The 12,854-nt window shown below is 37.4% G+C and overlaps 1 protein-coding gene across 1 annotated transcript in view; it reads right to left on the reverse strand.

The window, feature by feature from the left end:
• PARD3B (par-3 family cell polarity regulator beta) overlaps window positions 1–12,854 on the reverse strand; it is a 368,137-nt gene that overhangs the window by 160,808 nt on the left and 194,475 nt on the right. Inside the window, exon 16 of the mRNA XM_015289524.4 lies at window positions 3,532–3,576. Coding sequence (XP_015145010.3) covers window positions 3,532–3,576 — 45 coding nt within the window. The remainder of the gene's footprint in view (window positions 1–3,531; window positions 3,577–12,854) is intronic.

Raw genomic sequence — 12,854 nt, forward strand, 5'->3', positions numbered from 1 at the left:
GAATGCTGATCCTACCCAAGGTTGAACTATAACCATGTAATCACAGTGGCAACAAAATGTAAAATAAGGGGCATTATTTGACAAAATGCATCCTTCAAATTACCCCAGTGGACCCTTTCTTACTCAGGTAGGTACCCCTTGCCATACAGCATTAATATAAAGTAGCCAAAGATTCAGCTTGGTAACAAAGCTACCCTATAGAACTCAATAGTGCCAGTAGCAATCCATAGCCCAGTGTTACATCCCTTGCACAGCAACCAGCAAGAAAATAAGATCTGCAACTCATCTCGTCTCAGAACTGTCTCCAAACATAATCCAAGCCAAAAGCATGGTCTAGTGACATTAAAATAAAAATAGGAAAGCTTTTTTGCCCATTTTGCTAATTAATATGTCAGAGCTCATAAAGAAAGACTCATCAGCTTTTCTCCAGCACTGCATCATCTGAAAGAGCTGTGTCAGCAGAGACCTCAGCAGACAGTCAATACATATTAAAAGTGTTCCAAGCAATAAATCAGAACACACAAAAAATTTAGAAGGAAAAAAAAAAAAACATAGCCGCAAAGAATTCCGTATTCTGTATTCAATATAAATCAGGTTATATGTGTTGTAAAAACAATCCTGCCATTCCCTAGCTGTTCCTGTAACTACTTTTCTAAAATGCTAAAGAGATCATGAAAAAATGAGCTCATATTCACTGATTTCTCATCTTTGTGAATTTGCTCTGCTCTAATATAGAGGCCCCACTTGTCTGCTTCTCACTGTCATTGGTGCAGTGGCATTTAAGGAATGCAGACTCACTTTTGATAAGCACAGGGAAGACTGCAGTGGAAAAAAGTCCTCCTTACGGAATTTTAGGAAGAGAGGATATCTTGCACACACACTTTAAAGTACAGAGTAGGCCACATCTACACAGTATTCCAGTGCTTGTGCAATGGTATTGCAGAAAGCATTTGAAACAACACTGACACCTGTAAGCTTTGCAGGAGTACTCCTCCAAAAAGAGAAGCCAGCTATGGGAACCAGAATTCACTGAAGCGTTTCTATTGCATTTCTGTGAAGTTAAAATACAAGAATGACCCTCCAGCCATTTTTCCATGCAACGTTTCAGTGTATATCCAGACATGCTTCTAAAATCAGATCTATGTTTTTATGGAAAAGAATATAGAACAGTTGTTTGTGGGTGCAGTATATAAAAAGACAGGAAGATGGACTGCGGAACAGATCCTTTACACGCCTTGGTCCTCTGCAGAGTTGTGGTGACACTTAGGAAATTAACACTAACTCCTGAGCTCAGTAACATGTAACATACAAGGGATACAGGAGGGTAGCAAAAGCTGGGATGAAATGCTTCAAGGGCCACTGCCTCAGAAGGAACAGAAAGGATATTTCCCCAGAGAGAATTACTCATCTGTGTATTTCATAGAACAAGTCATGTTGAAGGAGAGAAGGGATAATTGCATTGATTGTCAGTAGGTGATAATTAATTCTGTAGAGAAATATGTTTAATTTCCTGAAGTCTAGAATGGGATGGAAACTCTTCTTTATATAATGAGAAATTAAGTGTTTTGCTTCCAGCACAAGAAGCTGCAATATCTCCCTTAGAGCTTTCTTTAAAAAGGTGCCTACAGGAAGGCAGCACAATGAAAGATGTTACAAGAGTGCTGCAATGCAATGGAATGCCAGAAACATACATACACGATACAAATTCCAAATATCAAATAGTAAAAAGAGGTCAGGTAAAAAGGGCTCCATGTTCTTGAGCAAACCTTTAATGGAACAATAAGAAAGCTGAAAGTACAGCTTGATTTCTTTTCATGAAGGGATAGGAAATGGAACCTTGAAGGGGAAAATAACCTTTCGACAGTATTTGAAGAATATTTAAAGTGGACAGAACCAATTAAATAATTTACACTCTGTCCTTCTCAGAAGTAGCTAGTTCCTTTTCTTCTAAAGGAGGAACAGAAAAAGAGAGACAGACAAAACAATCTGTGGGAAATTTTGGCTCTTAGTTGATCTGCTGACCACAGAGATTTTAGCCTATTACAAAAAAGATCTTAAGAGGTATACGGAAGGCAAGGAAAGCAAACGAGACAAAAGCCAGTATGCATGAATCCACATTTTCATATAGAATTCTTAGGTGTCCTCAAACAGAACAAATTTGAAAGCCACTGTTTTCAATAATCTGGAGAAGTACGCAGAAGAAAGATCAAATGCTGCTAAAAATGGTATAAAGCTTAATAAGTCTGTAATAACTGACTGACAAAGATTTCTGATCTCACAAGGTTTCCTTTCAATATCGTCTGACAGCAGTAAATTCTGGTGATCCTTGGAATACTGCATGATATTGCATGCCTTTAGTAATTTCTCTGCATAGGATAAAAAAAAAATAAAACAAGAGCAAAACCCTTCGCTTCTCCAACTCAACAAGATCCTTTCTTTGAAGCTTTCACATTCCCAAAACAAGAAGTTGAAAGATTTTTTTCTCCACAGGAGTGATAATGTTACAAGACATATGAACTAGCTCCTTATTCAGAAAGAGAATCCAAGAGGCTCACAGACTCAGGAAAGAAGCCAAAAGAATGTAAAAAGAATTTGTCTACTTTAAGTTCAGGAAAAGGTCTTCAGATAAGGAAAATCCATACCATAGAACTACGAGATAACAAAAGCAAAGGAGGACACCCAGTTGTACGGGGAAGGAATACCATAAACAACCAGGAATCTCACAGCTGACCTTCCTTCACACAAACTCAGCTTTTTAGTTCTATCAAAGGGGTGGAAAAAGTCAACATGCAATCATACAGCAAAGGGGCAGCCAGAAACTTCAGGGCTTCCTAACATTAAAAGACATCACCGAATCACTTGAGTTTTCTAGGAGGTTTTCAAGGTTTCTCATGTCAGCTTATCCGTGCCTTGTGAAAAATTACAGTCTTACAGCATTTCCTTAAAAGTTCTTATACTAAAGAACTGCAAGCTGTACAGTACCATGGTGTGGTTTGTGCAAATTGTTTAATAAGTAGGAACAGTAATGATAACATTATGGACTAATTATTCTTATCCTTTTTTTTTTTTATTACAATGGCCAGAAAAGTTTTTAAAACAGTAATCTTTACTGCATAAGCATAATGGGAAGAAAAACTGACTTTTTTTTATGAACTATAGAATATTTTTGTGTTATCTTCAATAATTCTGGTAGTGGAAGTGGAACTCAGAGCAAGGCGAAAAAGTACGCTTTTTGAAGTTTCTATTGCTTAAGCCACTACATGACATGTGAACCCTCATTTTCTTCAGTGTGCAGCACCGAAACTGAAAAAAAAAGAGAGACATCTCTTCCTGCAAATGACTCAGCTACATACGCTGCTTGGCCAAGAACATAACTAATTCACTGCTGCACAACCCAGAATTAGGGAATACAAAGTAATACCTTAATTTGCAACTTATTTAGGCACCACAGTTTGTGTAGGCTGACTTCATTTACTGGCCATGCTACTTTCAGGTTGCTGACTCTTTCTCCAAAACAGAGGAACAGCTTACCTGATCTGTGTCCAGCCAAGGAACCAACTTTGCTTTCATCTGCCACTGTAGGAATAAAAGAAAAGACACAAAGATCAGAAACTTATTGAAATTCACACGCCTTTGAAGCACTGTCAAATTATTTCAGATGCACAGCAGCCTAAATCTTTAAATTATAATCATTTGTAAAAATTCTTTTCTCTTTTTGGCCCCACCCCAATCCACCTGGGGTGCTTCAAAGTCCAAAAACCTGAATCAAAGCTCACTGAAACCAATAAAAAGACTACCAGCAGTCCTTGTGGGTTACAGATCAGGACCCCAAGCACTTACACGCTCAAAACGGAGTTGTCAGAAGAGCAATTGCATTTGTAAATAACTCATCTTGCCAGACAAATTACAGGGCATAGGAGAGCTGTAACATTTTCAGATCAAAGTCCTCAATTGGTAAAAAGAATCCAGATGTGCATGAGAAGGTTTCCACAAGACATCTCACTGATGACACTCATAGGACCCTCTGCAAACAACGAGGTCTCCAAAAAGACTATCTTTCTGAAGGCTCGAGCTTTTTTCCCTGCTATGATTTATTTTTCAGTTAATCACACCCGTGTAGAATTTCACAACATCATATAAAGACAGATGTTTACAGCAGTAACAGTTTGCAGACAGACTACTGGAGGAACAATTTCTGAATGTAACAAAAATTGTCATTTCTACTGTACTTCAGTTTATTATCATATATCTCATGAAAATAATTAAAGCACTGTCCCACAGGGCTGGCTGGAAGAACCAATCACTATTTCTTAAAATGAATTCTATGCAAAGAACTGGTGTTAATGTAACGTTAGGGATGATAAAACAAGCACAGGAAATGAATGTTAGGCTTCAAAGCTTATCCTTCACTCTGTCTGCCCAAGCACTCCCTTATATTATACCTTAAAATGTGATTTCTTTATACGATATAATAAATTGTCAAGTCATACTCAAACCACTGTAAATGTGAACTTACACATTCTTTATATAGTGGTCACCATAAAAAGTTTGCAGGCGGGGTTATCTGCAGTGGTACAGGAAGATGTCATTTTCTACCCAGGGAAAAGCTTTGCAGCAGTTATTGACATTTAGTAGCTGTTACCAGGAAAATAATCATAGAAAATGTTCGCTTATACCGCCCTCCCCATCTCACCTTTAGAAAAGTTTTTTACCCCAAAACCAGCACCAGATTCAGGACTGGAATCACGAATCAACACCTGCCTGTTGTATCTCGTATCCACTTTTCTAAGCTGATTATCAAACATTTCCCATTGCTAAAATTAACATCGTTAAATGGTGCTATGAGATGTAGATGCAAATAAAGTAAGACTAACAACTGTTTGCAGTGTTATGCAGAGACACCGAAAGGCAAAACAGTGAGAGCAGTCAAAATTAAAGGCAGTTCTATACTCCTTATCCTTTAACTTCTAAGTCTTCCTAGTCCCCTGAAACGATGGAAACGATTCAGCTTCTTGCTATGCAATTTAGCTGATCCTACAACTCAAAATGTCCAGACAAGGACTTTCTATAAGGACAGGTACAACTCTTTTTCCTCCTCTCTCCCCCAGAATTTACCTCTGAGGAGAACACTACCATGAAAAACTTTTGCCCTAAAGGCTAATGCTTTGGCAAGTTATATGATTGTGTGAAAACAAGGGATTATAATGGAAACTGATATGCAACTTTAATTATAGCAGTCACTAACGGCAATCACTGTAATAAATGATAATTAGTTGGGGTAGGCTACGTTACACTACATAGGAGCTTGAAAAATAATAGATCCCAAGGTTCACAGCATTTCTTAAAACCATGCTGATGCCTGGTTCTGCCTGAAACTAAGTTTTGTTATTAAAAGGGGCAAAACCATTTGAATTAATCATACTTTACAGACCAGCTTCACATGCAAAAATTAGATTTTAATACTGGAGGGAAAGAAGAAAGAATAAAATGATTAGGAAATGAAAAATAATCCTACCAGAAAACAAGGTTAGCATTATACATTTAAACACACGCAAACTGGGGGGGCAGAAAAATTGAAGATTTATATCAGTTTGTGCAAAATGTCGGCCTTTCCATGAGACATTTTTCATTTCATGAGGTATTAAACCTAGGCAGTAACTTGGAGGGTATCCACCTCTCATTAGAACAGAGTGGCACAGACATGTCTGCTGTTAGAGAATTCCACTCATTAGCATCCCTTTTCCTTAGGGAACAAACAGAAGATGACAGAAAAGAAGGAAGGGCTAATGGGAAATAAAGACTCATTTCCTTCAACCACTTCATACATGCATACGTTGAAATTTTTGTAACTGGAGATTTTATTTAGTACGTATGTAAGATGTCCTGTTCCACAAAACAGCATTTTCGAGTACTACTTCACATGATGTTCAAAATTGATGCAATTGGTCAGTTACAACAGAAGTAATATTTCTCTGTCTGTCCTTCTTGGCTATGGAAAAAAGTAAGTGCTAAATAGAAATGTATTTTTGAAGTTCACACTAATGTTGGTTTACCTTTGCAGAAAGGCACCTGAAAGATTTTAAAGAAGCAAAATATACTGTCTACTCTCAACACTCAAGTAAAAAGAAGTATTTTCTTACTGAAACATCAACAAGAAATTACATTGCAACTAGCTGAAAAATTTCAGATCAAGAGGATCACACTCAGAATTCACAGTGTCTGACTGGTGTGTATCACAAGGACACTTACAACAAAATGTCAGCTGCAACTATTTTTATGGGAACACTCTAAACACAGTGTATTGGTGAGCTAGAATTGTTGTGCACAATACAACAAAAATATCAGGGAGGGACCAGTGCAATGAAGTATATACACTCAAAGAAGAAAATTCTCCATAACTGGTTGACCAAACACATTTTGAAATGTCCCTGAACTCTAGGGGATGTCGGCTCATGAAGTTATCAGTGTTTGGGAGCATAAAACATGCTAGCTCATTTAAACCCAACTTCTACTATTTAGGAGCTGCAATGTCATCACAGAAGCCAGATACATAGTCATTGCCAGTACTTTAAATGAGGGTGATTGAAGTTCTACAGCTACATAAGAAAAGCATGTACATATGGGGGACCAGCAAGACTGTAGTAATATTCTATATTATATAATCTAAGATAAACAAATGCCAACAACCAAAACAAAAAGTTAAAAACCAAACAAACTGTAAGTTAGGAATAATCAATTATATTAAAATTTCCTATGGTAATTTTCTAGAAGGCAGTTTCGCTTTAAGAAACCGGGCAGTATTGTTCAAGCAGCAGTAAAAGCAACCAAAAAGCATCCATATCCTCCGTATAATCTTTTGGTTGCCATTTCTGTGCCCCACTAAAGAGAACCAATGTAACCTGCATGACTGTCAATGGTTTTGTACACAACAAATCTTATGTGCTGCCTCAAAAAGAGTTTGCATTTAAACATAGGCCAAGTTGAAAGGTCAAACTACTTCCAAACTGTTGTTTAGGGAAGCACAAAGAAATGCTGCAGCCAGCTGTGATAATAGATTTTCTCCTTTATTCCGAGTGCAATCTTTGTACAATTATCCTATTTATCCCCAAAACAAGGAGTCATTGCTATTCACAAGATGCAGGATAACACTCTTCAACTCAGTGTCTTTCTTGAATGCTTTGCCACACTGCCCAATAGCTACTTAAATCCTCTAATGAGTGGAAGTTAAATTGCATTTCTAACATTTCTGTTGGACAAACAAACAAATGCCTTTGAAAACCAACTGTAGTTCTGCACTCAGAAAAGATGCAAACAAGGACTAAAAATTACAATAAATGGAAAATAAGAAGAGAGCCTAAAAAGAATTTCCTGAAGAACAAATTTCCATTATCAGTTGGTTGGAGGCCCAGTACAAAACTTCTTACAGTTAATTAACAATGGACATATTCCCAAATCACATACACAAATGGTGCTTCTGTGCTTTTTAGACTCTGTCAGTTTCCGTGGCATAAACATCAGAAAATAAAGAAAGGTGACAAATTGGTCACTGTTTTTTTCCAGTGGACTGTATCCATACCCAGTCCTTTCAGCATAATGAAGGCACTGCATCATCAATTAATTTTAGTCAATGATAGTGCCAATGACATAATTCTCCTGCCATATTTATTTCCTTGGTGAAGTGTTTCCCCTTCTAGGAGTGACATAAATTACTCACAGAGAACGTGTCAAGTGCTGGCTCAAAACCATCTCTTAGAAAATGCTGCTGGTTGTTCTGGATTTTCATTGTAGTTCTGTGTACAAAGACTACAGACTTTTATACTAAAATCTACTGAACTGAAACTGAGCATGTTAGGAAGGATAAACTTGCATAGTCTTAAAATCTTTTCCTTCAGTAATTTCCTCTACTCTCTGCTAGTGATGGTAAGCCTTTACAGAGCCTCCCCCATCTGTCCCTGTAGGGCCCCTTTCAGTGCTGGGAGGTTGCAATGAGGTCTCCCTGGAGAAAAACAATCCAACTCTTTCAGCCTATCCTCATAGTAGAGGTGCTCCAGCCCTCTGAGCATCCTCGTGGCCTCCTCTGGACCTGCTCTAAGAGGTCACTGTCTCTCTTGTGCTGGGGTCCTCACAGCTGGATTCAGGCAACTAATGAAGGTGGAGTAGAAGGGATGAATCACCTTCTTGAACTGTTGGCCATGTTCCTTTTGACGTACGCACTAGTACCCTCAAGTCCTTCTCTGCAGGGCTGCTCTCAATCTATTTGTCACCCAGTCTGTACTGATATGTGGAATTGCCCCAACCTCAGTGCACAACCTTGCAACTTGATCTTGGTGAACTTCTTGAGTTTTGTGTGGGTTCACTTCCCAAGCCTGTCCAGGTCCCCCTGTATGTTATGCCTTCCCTCCAGACTGTCAATTGCACCACTCAGCTCAGTGACATCCACAGATTTGCTGAGGGTGCATTCAATTCCACTGCCCATAGAAACACTGAAAATATTAGACAGTGCTCGTCCCAGTGTGGAACCCTGATGGACACCACTCATCTCTGGTCTCCACCTGGTATGTCAGCACACAGAAAGGTAAACACAAACGTTTAAGTTTGCTGTCTCTACTATGTGTTTCTTAAGGACCATCAGTACAGTTGATGCAGGACAGTAGACACATGCATCTTTAAATGGAAATTTTCCTATTTTCAGAAAATAATGTTGCTTTACAATTTCACAGCCAGCATGATACAAATTTATTCACTTTCTTTCAGTAGCACAAGAACCCCTCATTCTTGAAGGTTACACTGCTAATTGAGGCCATCACTGCTTCTTTTACACTTCTGTTGTCCTCTCTAATCTCTTCTCACCTCTGTTCAAGTGAAACTGTACAGGGCTGAAACCGATCCAGCTCCCCCACTACACTTCTTCCACACATCATTAACACTTCTTCCACACTCCTAGGGTTAAACCACAAATTCCTAATCTAATCTGTCATTCACTTGTTGAGAACATTGATAGGGAACAGATTTAAAACTAAGTGTTCTTAAAGCTGACTTGAAAATATGACTTCGTTGTTATCTGTACTTTCTCTCTTATAGTAACTATACACTAACTTAATTGCTATCTTCTCCCCCTAACACTTCAATCGTGCAACTGCCTTAAAAGATCAACCTACTTCAAAACCTGAGACTAAAGTTCTGTGAGAAACTACCACCACGACCACGTTATCAGTTTCTCAGCTCTAACACCAGCATTACATCTGACATTCCCAGTCAGCTCCACAGCAAATGTTCTGAATCCTAAGAGGTTTCTACAAAACCAGTCAAAAGAACTAATATTCCAACTCATCTACACATATCCCTTTGCCACAGTTCACCTTCCCCTCAAATGCACCGACAGATTTGGTGCTGAACTGAGTAAAAGAAATGACCTTACTGGAAATCTTTCTTATCATACAGAATAAAATAATATCATTTTCAACTTAGCTTCACAGTGTCCTTATTACTTAATAACTCTTTGTTTGATTTCCTACTTGCATATCTGAAATTAGAAAGTTATATAAACTAAGAAAACTATGTTATGTTCGTTTCTAAAAATCTATTCTGCAAAGTAGTCACAGAAAATGTGTATCTATTCTAATCTCAGAAAAGATGTATCTGGCAGTACTATTATAAAGCTGTTCGTGACATGAGCTAAAGAAAACTTATAAGTGTTTTCTGGCCCTTGATCCCCAAGACAACCACAGCCATACACATCATTGGTTTTCCTAAACTTAAGACATTCTCATTTCTGAGAAGTCCTTCTCTCCAAAAGATGATTGTTAAATTATCCTTATAATCCAATACACTGAAAAGCCTATTCAAATTCTGACCCATCTTCTCAACAGTGGATGTTCCTATGAACCTAGCCAACTTCTAAAGGCAATTTTAAAGTTGATTCCATAAATACAACCTGGTTAAAAAAAATAGTGATTTAAAAATAGCAATACACTTCTGGGGACCTCCAGAAAGTATTCTTTCAGTTGCACAAGAATCAAATCATTGCTTTAACTGAAGAGCAATCCCCATTAGTTCTGCTTGGCTTTCATGTGGTTATCTTTTGAGATATTTATTACAATATCCAAATTTGCAATCAGGATAAGGATAACCTGGTTTGGAGCCAATCACAGAAGTAGCTGATAACAGTATCAACTGCATTTCCCACATCCTTCCATAAGCATTAGTTTATCTTTTTTTTGTGATGTTCTAAAAGCATGAACTGTTATCTAATGTACCCTTTTGTAAACAAAGGAATGAGCATATACTTATATAGTGGCTTTATGGCAGAATACCCCAATACCTCATATCTTGCATATTCACTAAATTATTATTCTTAAATACATAAATGAAGTTGTCTGATATCTTCAATAAATATGCACCAAAGTCAAATTCTGTTTTAGCAACTCATATTTCACTCATTTAAAATCAAGTAAAGGATATTTCTAGTTCTTCAGGCTTTAGAGCTTAATCAGTTAGGATCTATGGCTTTTTTCTTTATGGCGAAAGGAAGAGAGAGTACCTTGAGATAGTGGTCATGGGTCATTATACCAACATCCTTAAATATAAATCTACAAAGCAGTTTGCCTGAATTGATACACAACAAAACTGCTGTATACTCATATGATTCAATTTCATGCTGCTTCAGGTTAAAACAAGCCACACTTCCATGTTTTTGAATACAATTCCCATGGCTACAGTTACATTTCTGCATAACCTAAATCATTCCTGTGCATAAAGATTTATGGAAAATAAAAGTGCTGGAGATAAATAAAATATTCTTGCCTTCCTTTTTCTCTTCTTTTTTTTCTTTTAATACAACGCAATAAAATCCATATTGCTTTTCTGTCTCCTTTGTAATATAGTTAAAAGAAAAAAACCACTATTGAAAATGAATTCTGATGAACTGTTACACAGAAGTTATTTTCTAGAAAAGCTTGCTAATGTGTGGGAATATCTGTGTGTATAGAAGGAAAGGAAAAATGGTCATCCTGATTACTTGTATAGAAGACATTGATTTCTTCATTTTCATCTGCAATTAAATAAAAAAAAAGTAGCACTTATTCTTGAAGTGGGAAGGCACAACACCACATTTATTTCAGCATTTCTGAATTTGTTTCACTAGTTTTTAACACGGTGCTATAAGCACAGGTCTAGACTTGGCAAGCGGTCTAAATCTAATCAGTAGAAGCAAGCAATCCAAGTCAGACATCAGCTGGTCTGCACAAATTCTTGAAATCATAGTAAAAGGACACTTCTTTCTCCTGCTAATATATTCAAGCACCGTCATCCTTAAGAAATCATGCAACCAAGTGGACGTTTTTCAAGTGCCATGATTAATAAAAGGAAATGTGCGGTGGTATTCATTTGTCACCAGTTCAAAATAAAAGTAGACAAGGCAAAAAAAAAAAAAAAAGTATACCATAGGACACAGGATATGATCTCTACCACTAACTCAGAAAGTATTGTTATTATCTGAACACAGCAGCAGGGAAGCGCATGAGGACTTGTAGCAGAGATGGAACTAATCTGTATCCTAACATTCTGAATGAAGCAGTAAATTTTAAGAAGCCTTTGACCATTGCCTCAAGGATGGATGCTAAAGTGATCAAGACACACTGCAAATATTTCAGCTGCCCTCATACACCTGGTATAAAGACATCTATACATATCAGGTAGAATTTTCTGCACATATCTGCAAAACTGATGAAAATACCACACGACCACTATAGCTGTTTCATAGTATTATCATCATTATTTTTTAAGATATTCTACAACAGTATCTGGGATTCTGGGCCTTAAATATGAAGGGCTGCTCCATAAATAATGCCTCCTATTTTATAATGTTGGTCCATGAAGTTGGCAGCAGCTGTTGGTGGCATGGAAGTAGAAATTCAACATTCCTACCAATATTCCATTACATTTTGTTGCAGTTTGCCAGACAGCAGCAGAGGGGCAGTCTGACACAAAGGCATCTGACATGGAAGTGTGTATGAAGCAAAGGTGTGACATGGAATTCCCCCATGTGGAAAAAAATGGCATCCATTGACATTCATCAATGTTTGCTGAACGTTTCTGGAGACCAAACAGAGGATGCGAGCACAGTGAGGCAATGGGTGGTACATTTCAGCAGTGATGCAAAAGACAAGCCATGTTCCAGACGGCCATACAGATTTTTACAAGCATGACACGCAGACTCTCATTCACTGTTGGCAAAAATGCACAGCTAATGGTGATGACTATTGAAAAATAGTGTTTTACAGCTCAGAATTTGCTCTGTCAAATGTTATTGTGCTCTTTGAATCTGTTGTAGTTGCCATGGAAATAAACAGGAGGCATTACTTCTGGAGTCACCAATGTAGATACAACTGAAAAGATAAACATCCATTTTAAATGGATTTCTATTGTGAATCTGTATAATTATAGACCAGTCTTTATTTAACAAATTTGCCTTTTGAGCATACGTCAACCCTCATCAAAATGAGAAGATCCTTACTTTGTAGTTTCATTACCTCTCTAATCTAACAAATTTAGTATATTGTCTTAAGGTTTCCAGTCCGTAGCAATGCCAAGATTCTCAGCTTCTCGTGCTTAAACTTGTTACATGCCTTTCATGACCCTTCTTAAGATGATGCCATCATGTAATCCAAGCCATTTTCATCTCATAACTATGCAATTTACGTATTACAAACATATTCCAAAGTAAAGTGCAATGATTTCCCAGTGGATAGCAGTACAGATTTCACATTTATACTCTAAATTATGTTAATTTTGTTGTAAAGATATTAGGATGTTGTTTCTGTCTAAAGATATCCAGGTTATTTCTGAACCTTACA

This window comes from Gallus gallus, chromosome 7 (genome assembly GCF_016699485.2).
Source record: "Gallus gallus isolate bGalGal1 chromosome 7, bGalGal1.mat.broiler.GRCg7b, whole genome shotgun sequence".
In the NCBI taxonomy this organism is placed as follows: Eukaryota; Metazoa; Chordata; class Aves; order Galliformes; family Phasianidae; genus Gallus; species Gallus gallus.